This window comes from Kogia breviceps, chromosome 15 (assembly GCF_026419965.1).
Source record: "Kogia breviceps isolate mKogBre1 chromosome 15, mKogBre1 haplotype 1, whole genome shotgun sequence".
NCBI lineage: Eukaryota > Metazoa > Chordata > Mammalia > Artiodactyla > Physeteridae > Kogia > Kogia breviceps.
Genome location: NC_081324.1, coordinates 17,282,826 through 17,302,999, shown reverse-complemented (window position 1 = coordinate 17,302,999; position 20,174 = coordinate 17,282,826). Strand labels below are relative to the sequence as shown.

General features: G+C 37.9%; 1 protein-coding gene across 8 annotated transcripts in view; it reads left to right on the top strand.

Annotated features, from left to right (window-relative positions):
- Window positions 1-20,174, top strand: part of WDR7 (WD repeat domain 7) — a 363,333-nt gene that overhangs the window by 5,445 nt on the left and 337,714 nt on the right. For 6 of the 8 annotated variants that reach the window (XM_059039434.2, XM_059039436.2, XM_059039435.2 and 3 more), the window contains exons 2-3: window positions 11,788-11,867; window positions 15,201-15,372. In XM_059039434.2, the coding sequence (XP_058895417.1) occupies window positions 15,214-15,372 (159 nt within the window). In that variant the 5' untranslated portion in view covers window positions 11,788-11,867; window positions 15,201-15,213. The remainder of the gene's footprint in view (window positions 1-11,787; window positions 11,868-15,200; window positions 15,373-20,174) is intronic. The other 2 variants (XM_059039433.2, XM_067014342.1) reach the window with 1 other exon arrangement.

The following is a 20,174-nucleotide window of genomic DNA, read 5'->3' as shown; positions in this document are numbered from 1 at the left end:
ATGCAGTGGATTTATAGGTTTATTTTGGGGAGAGTTGACATTTTTATAATATTAGATCACCTATCCAAGAGCATGGAATGGCTTTCCATTTATGACTGAGCAGGAAGAAATTTTTTGCAGTTTTAAAAAATATCGTGAATAGATGCTAATTTAAAGTAGATTATTGCTAATAGAAGAAAATGCTATTGATTTTCATATATTGATATTCTACCTTTGTGTGTGTATGTGTTCTACTAGACGGAGATCAAAATCCATAGTGTAAATCTTGAAATAGTTTTGGTACTTGTAGAGTTAGGCCTGGAACTAGGTAGTGCTTTTATTCCTGGTTTATCTGTTAACATTTCTCTTTGACACTGTTTTGTTTGTTGCGATGGATAAACTCAATGATTAGAGTATGGGGGTTTATAGGTTCTAGTCCCATTTTGTCCATTCATTGTTGCACTTTACAGAGAGTTTGTAATCTTTTTTTTTTTTTTTTTTTTTTTTTTTTTTAAATTTGCGGTACATGGGCCTCTCACTGTTGTGGCGTCTCCCATTGCGGAGCACAGGCTCCGGACGCGCAGGCTCAGCGGCCATGGCTCACGGACCCAGCCGCTCCACGGCATGTGGGATCCTCCCGGACCGGGGCACGAACCCGTGTCCCCTGCATCGGCAGGCAGACTCTCAACCACTGCGCCACCAGGGAAGCCCTGTAATCTTAATATATGCGTGCCAGTGATCATGAGCAAAACCAACTGAGAGCTTATGTATGGCTCAGTGAGATCCTGTCCTCAATAAGAGGATACCTTACCTTTCTACTTATAGATACTATGATTGTGACGTTAACTTAGAATTTGAACTCTGTGCACATTCATTTGCCTTGATCTGTATCTGATACTTAAAGCCACTTTGCTGATAAGAGCACAAAAGATATTGTTGGAAGAAGTCCTACACCATGACTGCATTCAGAAAGTCCTGTCCAAGTGGAATTTTTTTGTTTTCTATTAAGTAACATATACATGATATTCATAAAATAGTAAATATTCTAAATAAAATTAGGCATCTTTTCCAAAATGTGTTGGTGGTGTTTAATGAAAATGTAGGTTTTTTGGGCTGATGGTTGCTTGTGTTAGTGGTCATCAAAAAATGTTGGAACAATAAAGTGTTAGGGCCCTGGTCAGTTCAGGGTGGAGAAAATTTCTGAAGTACTGAGAGTTATTCTGTAGGCTCTCGTAGAATAGAAAACTACTGGAAAGATGTGGCTTTTTAACCGCTGCCTCCCATTCAGTGAGCAATTGTAACTTATGACCCTTCAGACTCACTGAAAACATTTTACTAGTGTTTTGCACACACATATTTCTCTCTGAATGTTGGTAGTTAGTATATGTCAATGATAACAGATTGATAGAATGTGCCAGTTACCTTCTGTTCTCACATTCAAGTTTTTTATTTGGCTGTCTTCCTTAAGGGCTCTTCTTTTTTCTAAACATTTCAAATACAAACCAACAGTAAAAAAAACCCACCATTAACGGGAATGAAAAGTTCGCTCTAATGCAATATCAGTTTACTTAGTTTGAGGCAGTTTTGTGATTCACTAACAGGCCTTGGTGAGTGTGGTAGTGATTAGTTAAAGTAAACCATGTTAGGTGATTTGCTGCATAGGTCCTAAGACATGTCTTGCTGTGTGTGTGTCACAGAGTAAAAGAGGCTAGAATACAGGTGCAACCTGCATCTGGGGAAAAGCAATTAGTACATTAACAGGGATTTGATTAAGGAGACTTGTATTAATTGTTGGCATTATTACAGAAAAATTCATTGAAAAGAAAGTCTGAAATCCGAAGCATGTAAAATCAAGATGTATTTTAATTTATTGATGGGTACAACATTTTTAAAGCCAAGCAAAAGAATGTCATTCATTACTTTGTTCATTTATTCAGTAAATATTTGGGTACCTCATATGTGGCAGAAATTCTAGGCTCTGGGAAGACAGTACAGAACAAAACAAACATAAATCATCACATTCTTGGAGCTTATGTTATAGTGGCAGATTCAGACAAGAAATTAATAAGTATACCACTTGGTATGTTAAATGATTGTAAGTGCTCTGGAGAAGTATAATAAAATACCGTTGGAGTGGTGGATTTTGCAATTTATGCTGGTCAGGAAAGGCCTCACTGAGAAGATGACATTTTAGCAGAGACCTAAAGTGGTTGAAGGAGCTCTGAAGATGGACTTGCCATTACGTGAGATGGGGAAGACCGTAGGAGGGGCAGGTTTGGGGAAGAAGACCGGAGACTCACTTTTGAACATGTCGAGTTTGAGAAGCTTATTAGCTATCCAGATGGAAATGTTGAGTAGGAAACTGCATATGTGGAATCAGAAGAGAGCCACCAGCTAGAAACTGGGAAATTGTTAATGTACAGCTGGTATTTAAAGCTGTGAGGCTTGGTGAGATCACTGAGGGAGGGAGGGAGGGAGTATTGCCAGAGAAGAGAAGCCCTAGGATTAAGCTCTGGGTGTGCCAATATTTAAAGGTCAGAAAATGCGGAAAAATAGAGACTAAAGCCATGGACTTTAACCTGCTACTAAAGGTGGCAGGAAAGTGTGAAGACTTGGGGGCCAAGTGAAAAAGTGTTTCAAGGGAGAGGAAGTATGAACTATGCCATATGCTGTTGGTAGGTCAAGAAAGATGCGGATTATGACTTGACACTGGGTTGAGCAATGGGGACGTTTTGGTGACCTTGTCAGGAGCATTTGTGTGACAGGTGGAAACTTTTCTATAATCTATGCATTGATGTAAGGAGGGGGATAATGTTACAAATGAGGGCATTCTGATTTGGAAAGAGGTACATATTTCCTTAAGGTTACAGTTAATAAACGGGGGAGCTGGGTGTGCCCTAGTTAGTGTGACTCTCAGATCTTCACACTTACTCAACACAGCTTACTGATGTCCATATTGTGACAGTTCATCTTCTAGTTGGGAAAGCATGTTTGTTTTTTCTTCTGGGTATTTTAATTTGTGAACAATGAGAAGCTTCAGTGCTCAGTTTAGAGGTTTGATGGCAGTGTGAGGGAAAGCAGTAGGAACGGTTGGGGATGGAGGTGAGATTTGAGGTGGTTAGGGAGATAAGGTTGAAGTTGCTTCTACCAGACGGGATCTGTTTACCCTAAGATGTAGGGGCTCCGGTGGGCATAGTTTGCTTTTAGGTTAATCAGTAACTCTTGAGACTGAGGCAGGTTGGTGATGGATAGAGCATAAGTAGCTGCAGAAATTTGAAACGTGATTCATACGCCTCCAAATCTATGAATCATTTTTAAAACTGTGATTTATTTTTGACCAGATAGCTCTACAGTTCTTCAGAACCCAGCTCTTGCTCGCTCAGGGCCGTCTTAGCAAAATGAGAAGTAAGCGTAGTCTTCTCTTGCCATCTGCGCGTGCCACATGTTCTTTTGAAACAGAATACTGGAACCTCCTTTAGCAAAGCCGTCCTAAAGTGTCAACTTCACTGGGAGTAGATTTCTTGCCACTCAAATAAGAGAGTATTATCCTGTCAACTTAGCGACAAGCTTGGTGTTCAGAAGGTGGTGTCCCTCACAGCTGTTTAATTCCAGACACCCTTTGTTCTGAGGAAGCAGCTCAGTAATTCCTTCATGCATTTTATGATCCAGCTATCTCATTTCATGATAATACACAGTCTTCATTACCTGATTCAGTTTTTTCTAAGTCTTCAATGCGTTGATAGCAAAGGCACAAGCACAAAGAAAATTCATAATATTAATGACTACTTCCTTCATCAGACCATGAATTTGACTTGAACACACTTTTTTGACAAATGATGTAGGGATGTTTTGAGAATTTGAATAAACCTTTAAAGATTTCTCTCTTCGTTCATTGCAGTGGTGGCAAGTAGGTTTAGTTATTTAGTCTGTAGTTCCTGCTTTTCATAATCCCTATTGGTAGTAGGTAGTGGAGGCCTGCTTGCTCTTGTTCACGTGTGCTTGTTCTCATGAGAGAGAATTTGAGTTTGTTTTTGTCTGCAGGTCTCAGAGGGCCTGCCTTGGGTCACAGGAAGCAAACAGACCAAGACAGTATTGACTCTCTGGTGAAAATGCCTGTATTCCTGGGCTAGAAATACATCTTGCTTTTGCATTTGAGCATTACAAAGGCAATATAGAGAAATGAACATTGATCTGATACTAGATTTTTCATATGTAATCTTTTTCCTTGTACCTTCTAGAAATCACATGGGATACCAGTATCCCATGAGATTTTTCCAGAACAGTATGGTCTTATCAGAGTATCACTCCATAGGTTATTCATGGTTTTAAAGGGGAAAAATAGTTACAGTGGAGGTATCTGGTAGTCACTGCCTTAGTCCAGTGGTCATAGGTGGCACCACTGATAGTGGGACAGTGTGATGTTACGTCTCCTGTGGTGATGCAGTGTGAAGTGTACATCACCTATGAAGGACACTTGCCAAACATGTTTCTCTTGAGCCTGATGATGCCTTTATTTATTTATTTATTTATTTATTTTATTATTTTTATTTTTTTTGCTGTATGCGGGCCTCTCACTGCTGTGGCCTCTCCCGTTGCGGAGCACAGGCTCCGGACGCGCAGGCCCAGCGGCCATGGCTCACGGGCTTAGTTGCTCCGCGGCATGTGGGATCTTCCCGGACCAGGGCACGAACCCGTGACCCCTGCATCGGCAGGCGGATTCTCAACCACTGCGCCACCAGGGAAGCCCTGATGATGCCTTTAGATCCAACTTCCAGTTTATAGGAAGAACAGGAGATAGATGAACATGTGATAAATGACATTGTAAATAAAATCAGACAAATCTAAAATCTGGAACATTCTACAAGCAATTGGTTTTGTTTACAGTTAATATGAAGAGTGAAAGTTAATATGAAAAATGAAGTAGGACTGTTCTAGAACTAAAGAGTAAAGAGGCATCACAACCAAATGCAGTGAGTAAAACTTGAATATTTTACTTACTGCTTTAAAAAAAATTATAAAAGATAGTTTTTAGACAGTCGAAGTAATTTGAATATGGACTGGATTTTAGATACTGTTAGAGAATTATTATGGTATTGATAATGGTGATTGTGATAATGGCATTGTGTTTATGAAGGAAAATGTTCTTATTTTTAAGCTTGGTATTTAGGGGTGAATTGTCATGATATGTGTAGGTTATTTTCAAATGGCTCAGCAAAAAAAAAGTCTCTTTATATACACATGTATTGACAAGGGAAATTTGACAAAATATTATTTATGGAGTGATCTTTATACTATTTTCAAACTTTTTGTATATTCAACATTTTTTATAATAAAAAGTTGGGGAGAATCACAAGGGGAAAAGTAAATTTCATCTTAAGCCTTTTATTAAAAGAACAATCAAATTTAAAAAATATTCCCTTGGGGGACTTCCCTGGCAGTTAGTGGTTAAGACTCTGCACTTCCATTGCAGGGGGCACAGGTTCTATCCCTGGTCCGGGAACTAGGATCCTGCATGTCATGCGATGCGGCCACACACACACACACACACACACACACACACACACACACACACACACACAAAATTCCCTTGGGAGTTCCATGGTTGTCTAGTGGTTAGTACTCTAGGCTTTCACTGCTGTGTTGTTCAATCCCTGAAAGGGGAACTGAGATTCCACAGGCCGCTGCAAGGTGCAGGCCCCCCCCCCCCAAAAAAAAGTCCAAATCTAGTGAAAAACAGGGATGAAAGATCCTCCCTTGTTCCTTGAATTTTTCATAGGGCTTTCTAGGCCTTCACATAGCTAGGCAGAATAAAGCTGCAAAAATAGGAAGAAGATAACTGGGAGAGTACACTGTACCAGAAACCAAAGAGAGAGAGTTGAGGATTAGCAAATAATCAGCCATGTCAAACTAGTAGCTGTGTAAGGCTGAATATAATGTAAGGACTGAGTAAGATGGTTAGAAAGAGTAGGTGTCAACAGTCCATTAATGTCAAAGCATCCTCTCTTTCCTCACTTGTCTCCTAAGGCCTTGCTTCTCTCTGCAATATTGGAGAGTGCTTTCCTGGAGTATCATATTAGAGAAATGTTGACCTCTTCATGTAGAGGGCAATCTTGAGCATCCTTAGATTAGGTATGTTTGAAGATAGAATCTAGATTACATGAGACCTTTTGTAGTAAGGAAATGGAAACACTGTGTTTAAGACCATGGGTTTCAAGATGTTGATTGTAATTACAGTGAGAGAAACAGAGATAAAATGAGAGAAAGAATGAATGAGAGAGAGAGAGAGAGAGAGATAGCAATTACTAGATTTACAAGCAGGGGCTATTAACAAGTGAAAGTGTTTTGGACAAAAATGAGATGTGAACACTGAAGGACAAAGCCTAATTTAACTGAAAGACAGATGAAATGGTAGACAGTGAAAGGATAATTAAGGGAGTAAGATCCTTCAAAGAGTCCAGGAAGAATTAGATTTAGCAAAAAAGATGAGATATTCCTTCCTCAGAAATATCTTGCTTGGCACACAGTGAAAGCTTAATAAATGCTAATTATTGTTATTCTCTGTTTATTCATTCAATAAGTACATATTGGTCACTAGTAAAGGTCTATAACTATTCTAGGTGCTGGTAAGTCACCTCAAATCCCAGTGGAATGCAGTTTGCTTGATAATGATTAAATAACAAAGATGGTGGGCTTAGGATGGTTTGGTTTTACTCTCTGGGAAACAGATTTTAGTGGAATGGATGCATTTATAAACAAATAACTACACACAAAGTGATGAGTGTTCTGTACCAGTGTGTAGAAAATCTTGTGAAAATGTGGTTGCAGGAGCAGTGAATCACAGGTTTTGGGACAGGGCACTTACAGCAGGGAGGAGCTAGTTTGGACCAGGTTATAGGCTAAAGACAAATACTTGTTAAAGTTAAACGGTTTTTTTAAAACTCCATGTTGTGTGTGTATGTGCATCTTTAAAATAAAAGAACCTGGTGAATCAGGGCCATGGATTTTATTTTATTTGTTTATTTATTTTGGCCCTGCACATCTTGTGAGATCTTGGTTCCCCTACCAGGGATGGAGCCTGGGCCCCTTGCATTGGAAATGCGGCATCCTAACCCCTGGACCGCCAGAGAAGTCCCGTGGGCCATTTAATTAATTTATTTATTAAACTGTCTTTTGGAATACAGTGAAATACCCAAAGGCCGGGGGAAAAAAACCCCTGAAGACGAAAGGATTTATCTTGAGAATCAGGATTCCCACTCAGTCCAGTCTCTTACTTCTCTTACTCTTCCTTTTCGGAGGTAGTTTTCATTACTGTTTTTTTTTTTTTTTTAATTTGGTATCATTACAGAATTATTCTAAACGTTTTTGTGTGTGTATTACAGATGTGTGTAGATACATATATGTATCCCTTTTAGAACCTAAAATGGGAATGTATTTTACACACTGCACTGCATCTTTTCCTCCCACTATATATTTTGGAGATTATTTCATATCTCATGCTGCAGTGTTCCATTGTAAGACTCTCTAATAATTTATTTAATCCCTGATTTATGGACACTAAAGTTCTTTCCATGTACCCATTAACAATTAGAGAAATTTTCAAGCACATAAAAACAGTAAGAACAATGTAATGAACACTCTTGTACTAAAAGGAACTTCAACGCTTATTTTTACAGGTTGGGTTCCCTGGTGAGCAGATTCTGAGATGTAGATCAGCACTCAGGGAAAGGAAGCAGGTTTGGCCAGAGAGAGAAGTTGAGCTGTAAGGAGTCTCAGTGGAATCTCGGCTGACCCTGGGGGTAGTTCCAAAGATGGAATGACCCTTCAGATACTGAATTGATATGAGCGGGCCTGGCCTTTACTGTTTATCCCTGGATTGATCAGTTGTTGGATGTGGGCTGTCCTACTGGAAGGGGGCAAGGTGTCTCCCTTTGGCTGGGGCGGTGGTTAGTGGGGGCTGACAGCCCAGTGCTCTCAGCGGCTGGGGTAATAAATCCTTTATTCCCCAGGTGGATCTGGATGCGAACCACCCATCACACTTATGATCCGGTTTCATCTTCATCCCTTCCAATACCTCTAACCCCCTCTTCCCTTCCACCATCTCCGACATGCCAGAGCCCAGACATCAGATCATTTCATCCATAGATACTACAGTTCTACTTACCTTTGAGTAATGTGTTTTAGTAAAATCTTGATTAACCAGATTGACTGGAGGATGACGTTTTCTGGTAAATGGAATTTTGTGGTAAATGCAGACAACATAGAATGAGGAAGGGTATGTATTTCATTAGGAATCAGGAGGTCTGTGTGTGCCTCTGAGCTCTGAGATGAGTCTGCAGAGTAATTTTGAGAGAGTTGCCGAAGGACCTAAACGTGGAGGGTAGGAGGAGGGGCTCAGCGGCCCCTTCCCACAGTGAGTAGTTATGTTTAGGCAAAACTTCGTAGTCTTCTTTCCCTTTTATGGCAGATTTTGATAAAACTGCAAAACAGGGTTTAATTTTCTTTTCTATCAACTTTGAATTTGGAAAATGTGAGCAACTAAGCTCTTCTGTGCCTATTTCAATTAAGGGAAAAGAAGTCCACTAAGGGGATTGCTGCTTATAGAACCTGAGAATAAAACCTCTTAAAGCGGGGTTTGCTTCAGGAGCTGCTGGATAGGTTTACCGTTCTGGCTCCCCCAGGCTTGGAGTTAGCGCTGATGTTACAGTTTCATAGTCCAGTCACCAACACCTTCCCTGCCTCTTACCCTGGAGCCAGTCTGTTCTTGGTAACAGTGACAAGTCCGTGTTCCCACTTTAGTGACACCTGGGTCGTTTGTTGTTTTTTAAATTATCTTTAAGGAGAAAGGGCCCCATTGAAAGGTAAACTTGTAATAAATTGGAATTTCAAATATTATGTACTTGTTTATAAAGAGTAAATAAATAAATATCCACTCAAATAGATCTCTATAATATGGTAACGAGCTATATACTTCCCTCCATTTCTATATTAGGAAGCCAGATTTTTTTTTTTTTTTTGGGGGGGGGTCAGTTACAAAAGCCTTTCTTTTACAACTGCTTAAATATCAAAAACACAAGCAAAACAGCAGGAGGTTGACCCATATTTCATCAACTTTTGCAATGACTTAGTTCACTGATACAGGCAAAGGGTGATTGGATTTTTGCCGTTCACGTGAGACGCTTTTTGTTGAGTTCTCTGGTGCCATTTTGTGAACATATTTCCTGAGCTCTCATTTCTCTGAGACCAGATTATGCCTCTGTTCCTCTGTTGCCTCATTATGTTCTTAGTTTCCTCTCCCCCCCCCCTGCCCCCCATGCTTGCTTACTTTCTCTTATCACTCTGCTTGGAAAGTAATGTTGCCAAATCTGGTTCCCAGTGCACCGATGCCGAATAAAAGTACGGAGACAGAAAAATGGAAGATAAGAAATAGAGAGGCTTTTTATTTTCTTTGCCAGGCAAAGGGAAGACACAGCAGGCTAGTGCCTCAAGAACTGTGACCCCCCACTTCCTGGGGAATTACAGGGATTCTTATAGGGGAGTTCGAAGTCAGAAGTGAGTGATAAGGATCAAAATGGTGAAGGTCTTGCATTCTTCTTCTTCTTGCATTCTTCTTCTTCTTGCATTATTTCGAAACAGTCATTGCTGGAGTCAGGCAACCTGGTAATTGGGTCCGTTAGCCTCTGGGTTATCGGTCTACATATGACCTCCTTTCTGAAATACAAACAGCTACAAGGGGTTACTTGCTACAAGAGTGTATAGGGAGAGTAAAGAGTAAATAGCAGGTGCAGGGTGTAAATTACCTAAATTACACAGGATTAGGGGTGACAGGTTAGTTTTGTGAAGGACAAATCTAACTATAGACACTACAGATTCGTAACAGTTAAAATAAAACTAGGGTTGATTAACTCATACCAGTTTATGTTTCTTCTCTAGCCTGTTGACTGTTCCCTTTATTTTCCTGGTTATCAGGAGAGGAAAAACCTCATTTCTGTTTTTGTTGCAACAGTAATAGTCATTCATGTCTTTTTCTTGCCTCTGGCCTTACATATTTCATCAAACCCCATGATTTTACAGTTCTATATAATGCCTTGTATTTTCTTTTTCTTTCAAAACTCTCATCATTTTAGCCAGGTTCTTATCACTGCACCCGGGCTTGTTGCAGTAGCATCCCATTTGGTTTTCCTGTCTGCAGTTTTCTCTGTGTTACTCCAAACTCCATACTATCTCAAATAGTCTTAGCATGCTGCTTCTCTGCTTAGATGGATATATAATTATGGGACCATTAAGTCTCTTTAAACTCTAGTCCTGCTCAAGACCATTGTGAAACCTGGTAGTATCTTCTTCCTTCTCAAAACCTAAATTTGTAAATTCTGGTTAGGTGTATAATAATTTGTCTCACATATTAGAATCTGAAATTATTGATGACTTCACTGGGCGTCAGTATCATAATAATAGTGCCTATTCTTTATGTAGAGGGCGTTTAGTATTTTAAATTGTTTTCTCTTTACTTTTGTTCTTAGAGTACCTTTGTGTAAAAAACCTGTATTGAAATCTGTGTTGTGTTTTTATCAATTTGGTGCGTTGAACACCAAGTCCTATCTATTGTGTATCTAAAATAGCTCTCACATTCATCTTATTATTACCATTTTCACCACTGCTACCCTTCATCATATATTTATTAGAGACGTCCCATATGGCAGACACTATGCTCGACATCATATGGTGGTAAATACATCGATGTGGTTCTTGTTCTTAGGGAGCTTAAAGACTAGTAGGGGAGACAGCCATTAGGCAGAGAAATCCAGAAATAGTAATGAAGCTGTGATACATTTAGGCACCATCTCTCTTACCAGCAGTACTGCAGTAGCCCCACTGGTCTTCAAACCCAGAGTTTTCTCCCTCCCTTTTTATTGTAGCTAGAGGGATCTTTCTGAAAAGCTGATCAGATTTAAAACAGTTGACTTGTTTTCCATTGCTATCAGGTTAAACTCCAAATTCCTTGAGGTGGGTTACCAAGTTCTTAATGATTTGGTGCACGTTGGCTTGTTGTTTCTTGTCTCATTCTGCCTTTGTGCTCTGAATGCCAGCCCTGCTATTTTCACTGTCCAGAAAGAATTGAGATCTCTTACCTTGGGGACTTAGAATATGTGATTCCTTGAGCCTCTTCCTTGGGTAATTACTACTCATTCTCACTCATCATTTTTTCTAAGAACCCTTCCTGGACCCATTGAAGTATAGGTTAGGATATCCATCTTTTGTGTCTCCATTAGGTCTTGAGATTTCTCCTGTATCACACTCTGTGGTAGTTGTTTGCATGTGTGTAAGCCCCAATGTGTACGCCAATGTGTCTATTTTATCTACTGTTGTAATTCCATGGTATAGACACAGAATGGAAACTTGGGAAATGAGATCAGAATTTAATTTGAAAGCTGTCTTAGTATTGGGATTGGAGTTTGTAGTATTATTTCTAATAAAGTCATGCAGAATTGAATTGTCATATTTGCAGATAGAATTGTTTGACAGGCATATACAGTAGTAGTAATACTTTTATATTGTGTCAAAAAGTCAGTGAAAGATAGTAACCTCTTGAAAAGTACAACTTTATTAAATGTTACGCACCAGTGCTGAAAGAAATCAGTAGATGTGGAAGCAGAATGTGAAGAATAGCAAAATCTGTGTTTTTAAAAAATTAATAGTTGCTTATCATCTGCCATGTGATGGATATTTTTACTGGTTGCATTACATATATGACATGTCTTAACCTTTATGACAGCTTTCTGAAAGGAGGGTATTATTGTCCATCTTTTACAGATGGGGAAGCTGAGACCTAGAGGGGTAACTTTTTCAAGATTGCATAGAAGAGTCAGGATTTGAATATAGTTCTTCTGACTGTAAGTTCAGTGTTCTTTCAACTATTATTTTTGTTGTTGTTTTTAACTGAAGTATGGTTTTATTTCTGTATAGAACTGAGAAATAGGTGCAATTAGGTGAAATAGAAAAATACATGAAATTAAGGTAACCAAAAGAGATGACTTGATTTTTTACTCTCTCATACCCCTGCTCTTTATGATTTGATTGCTTTGACTTCAAAATGATTCAAAATTAATTTTATAACTACCTCTTGATGAGAAAACGAAGCCTCAGAAATGAGATGATATGCTCAAAGCCTGCATGGTTGGTGGCAAAATGAGGGGTGGAATCTAGAACTGCTGTTATTTGACGCTACAGCTTTTTCAATAAAAAAGTTTTATTTAATAGCCAACGTCTAAATATAATTTTAAGTCAGATTTGATACAAACATAGATGAAAATTGAATGTTCTTAGTATTCTTCTGTTTTTAGGAGCATCTAGTCGTACAGCATATTTATTTATAACTCTAAAATTTGAAAGGTGGTTATTTCCCCTTAATGTATTAGTTACAGAATATGAGTATATTGTACACAATATTTTGGAGAGTTAGTAAGAATTTTCTTCAGAGTTTCTGTTACAGTTAATACTATATGGCATTAATCATTTATTCAGTCACTTTTGATTTGGGCCTTTTCCAGGAAAATGTGATTTTTTTTTTTTTTTTTTTATCCCAATGAACCCCTAATGTCCTTGGATATAGAGCAGTGAATTTTGAATTCGATCCCCCCCCCCCACCTTGGTTGGGCAGAACTTCTTACCTAATTCCTTAGATAAGCAGTTGTAATAGCAGATAAGCTGATGTATGTAGTATCATCCCCTGGAAAAGATATAGTCAAGTTCTGTAACATTATTTCCTAAGGGAGAATTGCTTTTTGGATAATTAATTTTAGGCTATGTTCTTTAAAAGGACATGTCCCTGCTATGAGTTGAATTGTGTTCCCCTAAAATTCATATGTTGAAGTCTTAACCTCTAGTACCTGAGAATGTGCCCTTATTTGGAGGTCTTTATAAAGGTAATCAAGTTAAATGAGGTCATCAGGGTGGGCCCTAAACCAACATGACTGTGTCCTTATAAAAAAAAAAGAGAGAGACCTGTACATAGGAGAACACCATGTGAGCATGAAGTTGACCTTCTACCAGCCAAGGAGAGAGGCGTGCATCAGATCTTTGCCTTCACAACCCTCAAAAGGAACTAACTGTGACACCACCTACTTTCAGACTGCTAGCTCAAGAGCTATGAGACAACAAATTCTGTTTTTTAAACCACTCAGTTTGTGGTCAGGGCAGTTTTTAGGAAACTAATACAATGTATTCCCTTATGAAGGTTCTTAATTGCCCTTAATGAGAATTCTTCTCAGATTCTGATTGACTGTCAGTTCCTGATTTTCGTTAGAATGTGAAGATTTGTTTTCATTTCCGGAGAAGCTGAGTTAGAGATGGATGTGTTCTCTTGTGTTTTCCAGTACCTTTATCATGTTATGGGCGATTATTTTCACTTGTTTTAAGAGCTATGAAATGTATTCTTCTTCCAGGTTTCCTTGAGCTCCTTGTCACTTGAATACCAGAATGTTCTTTCCTGTTGCATCAGAACAGACACATCTCCCTGTCACACACATATTCCTTAGTGCTGAATCTGTGTATTTGCATTCTCTTCAAGCTAGGCATATGCATCGGATATGAGTGCTCAAGTATCGAGAGAAATGTTCTTTCCAGATCTCACCATATTGTGTTAGATGCTGTGAACTTATTTAATTGAGAGAAATCTTTGGTGATATAACTTAAAAATGAATGTTGTCACCATGGAAAAATGAACTCCTTCCAGATTCTCTTTTTGAGAAAGTCACTGTTGGATATGTTATTCAGCCAGTTAACATGCTGTACCAAATTTGTTAAAGTTGGCTCAGTGCTTTGTTTCATTTTCTAATATTAAATAGGAATATGGAAAGAATTGTTAGTGTCATAGTAGTCTATGAACTGCTGAACATGATACATAAATGGTTTTATAAATAGGAAGGGAACTTGGAATTTTTCCCAAGTGGTAGCAAACAACTTTTACTTGTAGCAAACAGATGAAGTTTTGGGGAAAACAAATTGATGAAAGCCATGAATTCTAACAAAAAATAAAAGATGTAATATACATAGACTGCTTTTGGTAAACATCATTCATAATTTTTTACTTGTCTAATTTTCTTTCCGGGGGAAAGGGATTTTAGTCTTAGTTTTATTTATTTGTTTAAAGAGTGTAAGTAGTGGATTAAAGAAAAAACTTTTGCTAAAAGCAACCAGCAGTAGGACCATGGATATTAAACTAGTTTCTTTCATAGAAAGTGGTTATTCCTTTAAGTGTCTCTGAAAATGAAAATTTCTTAGGACAATCTTAGCGTTCTAAAGAGTCTAGATTATACACATATCTTTTGTTGCCACGTAGAAACCAAGCCTATCAGTGACTCCTAGTGTCTCAAAAGGTCTGGCAGAGTCTCTGTCTTATATGGAGCCCTCTCTGATTATGCCCGTTTTCACGTCTCTTGAACTTCTCTGAACTAGTATTTAAGTCTTTAATCACATAGTTTATAACACCTAAATCTCGTTGTTTCACTAACTGGATCTTAATTTTGTCATATGAAGGAATAATTCCTTATATTTGTGCTACAAACAGGGTACTCTAATATACACTGCTTAATTGATTATTCATCTCAAATTTAAACACCTTTATCAGAACTAAATTTTTATTATGCAGAAATGAGTTTAAAGTTCTTTATCCCTCAGGTTTCAGAGTTTAGAATAAAAGACATTCGTGACTTTGAGACATAATAGGTTTGTACTAAATATGGTGAATGAATTTCTCAGTGGGCAATATTCTTTTAAATGTTTAGGACACTGTTGAAAACTCTGTTTTTCTTGGACATTGCTAACTATTATTGGTTTGGAGACTTAACAAGATTTGGAGACCTCACTTGCCTTGGTAGCATAGCAGAGTGAGTAAGACCCCGGGTTCTAAGTCAGGCTGCCTGGGTCTTGACTGGGGCTCCATTTCTTCCATTTTCACTTTGCAACTCTTTATGACTCTGTCTTTACATGTGAAAGAGGAGTGCTAATAAATAATCACACTTACTGTGTGATTTGTTGTGAGGATTAATTGAGGTTTTAATTAGATTTTATATACTTTTATGTATGTGTCTGTTTTATTTATAGATATAATGTTTAGAGGAATTTTTGGCACTTAGGAAGTTCAAGTTGGCTTCATAAGAAAAATGTGTAATATGTTTTAGAAGGAAATATTATAACATTTGACATTATTCTTATAACATTTCCAGGTTTGAAAGCACAATGGCAGGAAACAGCCTCGTTCTACCCATCGTTCTTTGGGGTCGCAAAGCACCAACCCACTGCATCTCAGCAGTACTTTTAACAGATGATGGGGCCACGATCGTGACTGGATGCCATGATGGGCAAATCTGTCTCTGGGATCTTTCAGTAGACTTGGAAGTGAGTGTTTGAAGTGCCTATTGTACTTTTCACATATAAGAAACTACTTGACAAAAAATAACACAGTTCCAGAATAATTTGACCTCATAATATATCTTCTGTGCGATATATTTTGGCTAAAATTGGTATTCAGAATGATTATTTACATTATTCATCAGAGTTGACTTCTGCCGGCTTTTGGCTTGATTTTCAATTATAATAGCAATCCTACCTGGCTTAATATGTTATATTTAACATTTTTCGGAAAATTTCTAACCATATTGAAGGAGGTTTCCAAAAAAGATATTAAAAAACAATTTTGAGCATTTCTACCTTCTAAGGTCAATGTCTTGAAGAGAGCAAAACTTTTTGTAAAACTGTAAATTTTGTCATATTTATTTTAAAAGTCGCTATGTATTTTTTGCCATCCTTTACTGGTGTGGAACGCTCAGTGTGCTCTGCTTCTGGGCGCTGGCTGTCTGTGGAGAGACTCTCTTTTTCCATATTTTAACCTGCAATCTCTGACAACTCTCCCCAGGAATTTTTCTGTAAGCGAGAACAGAGAAAATGGGGTGGTAGCTGGCATGGAATGTAGAGGCAAGAAAGTAGATTTTTTTAACTAAACATTTTTTTTAACAGCCTTATTGAGATAAAATTTACATGCCATACAGTATACTTCTTAAAGTGTACAATTTAATGATTTTTTTTACTCTGTTCACAGAGTTGTGCAGCCATTACCACAGTCAATTTTAGAACATTTTCATCACCTGGGAAGCAAACCTTGTACTTTGTAGCAGTTACTCCCAATATACCCCCCATGTCCCCTGGGCAACCACAAATCTATTTCCTGTCTCTATAGATCTGCCCGTTCTGGACATTTTATGTAAATAGAATCATTTAGTATGTGATCTTTTGTGACTGGCTTTTTTCACTTAGCATAATATTTTCAAGGTTAATCCGTGTTGTAGCATGTATCAATGTTTCATTTCTTTTAATGGCCAAATGATATTCCATTATATAGGTATACTGCATTTTATTTGTCTGTTGATCAGTTGATGGGCATTTGGGTTGTTTTTACTTTTTTTTTTTTTTTTTTTTTTTTGCGGTACGTGGGCCTCTCACTGTTGTGGCCTCTCCCGTTGTGGAGCACAGGCTCCGGACGCGCAGGCTCAGCGGCCATGGCTCACGGGCCCAGCCGCTCTGCGGCACGTGGGATCTTCCCGGACCGGGCCACGAACCTGCGTCCCCTGCATCGGCAGGCGGACTCTCAACCACTGTGCCACCAGGGAAGCCCTGTTTTTACTTTTGACCATAGTGAATAATGCTGCTTTGAACATTTGTGTGTGAGTTTTTGTGTGGACATATGTGTTCGTTGCTCTTAGGTATTCACCTGGGCATGGAATTGCTAGAACTGAAGAAATGATCCACACACTTGGATGACATGTCAAGACTAGGGATACAGTTTGGAAAGTGACTGGAAATGAGTGTTGTAGAACGTGATATGCCTTCAGGATTGATAGCAAACTAAATATGAACGAGCAGTGTAGTGATGAGAACAAAATCCCACCACATTTTATTGGAATTATTACAAGCAATAAGACTTACTTGTAAGATCTTAAAAACCATGCTTTTACTGAATTTTTTGCATGGATTTCACTAGAATGTTATGTTTATTTAAATTAAAGTAAGAGGGATAAAAGGGGGAGAGGAGACTGACTAGGAGAGAAATACATCCTTTGAAAGATATTAAGAGAATTTGACTATTTACCCAGGGGAAAAGAAGGCTGAATAAAAAGTGGCTTGGTTATTGTCTTTTGATTCATATGGAGGGCCTTCTTGATGTACTTTATAGCAGTCATTTATGCCTATGAAGGACCAATAAGAAGTCATGTAACATACAGAGTGGGGAGGGCACAAAATACCTTCTCTTGAGGTCATGGTGTCTTCCCTTCTTTTGTTAGGAGAGGATTCAAAACTGTAGCTAGAACTTTTGCCGTCCATATCTTGGTCTCCTTTTACCTGTGGAAAAGGTCAGCCTGGCCTAACGTGGTGGCATTAAAATATCTGAGAGATATTGCAGAAGCAGTAGTTTAGTGAGTACCTAGACAGATGGTGATAAGGGTAAAGGAGGGTACCTGTTAATGCAGGTATTGTCTACAGTATCGTGTTTTAGTGCTTCGACTACCTATAAAGCTGTAATTGCAGAGAATAAAACTATAATTGCAAAGAGCAGTATAATACATGGCATTAATGAAAGAAGTGAAACATTATGGTAAGAGCTCAGATGTTGCAGGTGGGTGAAGTTGGCTTCAGTCTTGGCTACTGTAGTGTCTAGCTGTGTGACTTTTGGCAATTTTTAACCATTTGGTGCCTAAGTCTTGCCATGTTTCAAATAGGATCAACTACACAAGGTTGTGGTAAGGATTCTGTGAAGGAATGTGTATTAAGCAGTTATCACAGTGCTTGTACATAGTAAGGATTTAGTTAATGAATGTAATTGTAGCATCTCAGGTAGTAGAAAGAAAAAAAAGCTAAAGGAGGATAAAAAAGGAGTGCTGATTGTTGGCTGACTATAGAACTAGTAGCCTCAAAGTTCCAGATTGGAACACTGATGTTAGTGTTTACTCTTAAGAACTGACACATCACATCATTTTATTCTAAACATCACACCTTGCCACTGATAACTTGATAACTGTCACTTTTGAACTGTGGTCTTTGATGATGGATGGTTATTTGAATATGTTGAACAGATTATCTTATATATCTTTGTACTGATTATGTGTGAAATGTTTATTAGTTAATAACTATGACATAAATTTTTATGGGATATGGTGAGATACAGATAAAAGGTATAAATATAACAATATGCCATATTTTAATTTTTCCTCCAGTTATATTAATACTTATTGTGTGAAGCCTCCAACTTTGCTCTTTCTCAAAATTGCTTTGGCTATTTGGTGTCTTTTATGGTTCCACACAAATTTTATCATGTTTTTTTCTATTTCTGAAAAACACCATTGGAATTTTGATAGGATTGCATTCACTCTGTAGATTGCTTTGGGTAGTATGGACCTTTTAATAACATTAATTCTTCCAATCCAAGAATGTGGGATATCTTTCCAGTTATTTATTTCTTCTTCCATTTCTTTCATTAGTGTTTTATAATTTTCAGAATACAGGTGTTTCACCTCCTTGGTTAAATTTATTTCTAAGTAATTTATTCTTTTTGATGCTATTGTAATTGGGATTGCTTTCTTAATTTCTCTGTCAGATATCTTGTTGTTCTAGAAACAACTGATTTTTGTATGTTTATTTTGTATCCTGCAACTTTTCTGAATTTGTTCATTAGTTCTAGCAGTCTTTTGGTGGAGTCTTTAGGATTTTCTACATATAAGATCATGTCACCTACAACAGAGACAATTTTACTTCTTCCTTTTCAATTTGGATGCTTTGTTTGTTTGTTTTTTTGCCCAATTGCTCTGGCTAAGACTTCCAGTATTATGTTGATTAGAAATGTCAAGAGTAGCTATCTTTGGCTTGTTCTTGATCATAGAGAAAAGGCTGTTAGCTTTTTACTGTTGAATATGATGTTAGCTGTGGGCTTGTTGTATATGGCCTTTATTATGTTGGGGTACATTCCTTCTATACCCAATTTGTTGAGAGATTTTTTTTTTTTTTTTTTTTTTTTTTTGCGGTACGTGGGCCTCTCACTGTTGTGGCCTCTCCAGTTGCGGAGCACAGGCTCTGGATGCGCAGGCTCAACAGCCATGGCTCACGGGCCCAGCCGCTTCGCGGCACGTGGGATCTTCCCGGACCGGGGCATGAACCCGTATTCCCTGCGTCGGCAGGAGGACTCTCAACCACTGCGCCACCAGGGAAGCCCGAGAGTTTTTAATCATGAAAGGATATTGAGTTTTGTCAAATGCTTTTATTGCCTCTATTGAGATGATTATGTGATTTTTATACTTCATTCAATTATTTTTGTTCATTTTTCTAGATTTTGGTGGGAGTACAGTCAGTTCTAGTTACTCTATTATGACTGAAAATGGTATTTTCTAGCAAAGCCATGTACATTGAAAATAAAACTAACAATTGGTAAATTTGATTTTCTTAGGAGAAATTAAAGAATTGACCAAGAGCATTTTTTCTTTTTCCAGTGGAGGAACACAGAGTCTCTGTATAGAAATGGGGTTGAATGTATGAGAAAACATTCTAGGCCTGTTCGACCCATAAACAATGATTGTATTTTTCTTTTAATTATAACTATGCAAAATATGGCTAAAGTGATTTTGATTCTTTGCAAAATGGATATCATGAAAGGGGCTTTAAAGGTATTAATCATATTCTGTTTTTTTAAACTGGGTATTGAGTATGTGGTTATGTATTTTTTTATGTCTTGTACATGTGTTACAAATATTATTTGTATGTATTAAATGTTTAAGAAAGATATCCTGAAATTACTTAAGGCCTTGAAGTAACCTGAAATGATAGCATGCAGTTTGGTACAGAGTAGATGAATTTGGGGGCTGATTGCTAGACTGTTTTAGAATAGTGGGTATTAAGCCATCCTTTCATAAGGCACTATGGCATTAAATCATTAGTCTGTGAAGGTCAGTCTGGTTCCTGATAGTTAACATTGATATCAGCTTTTGGTAGGGTACCTGTTCTCTATTTTTTGTGTTTGGGGATGTCAGTCTAGAGACTCTAAATGTACTTTCAAATCATGCAAAGTATTATTTTAAAAATAGGTGAGGTTAAGTTATTTTATATACTAATTCACATTCTTAACCTGATTTCTCAGTGTATTGGAGCTTAGTGCTAAA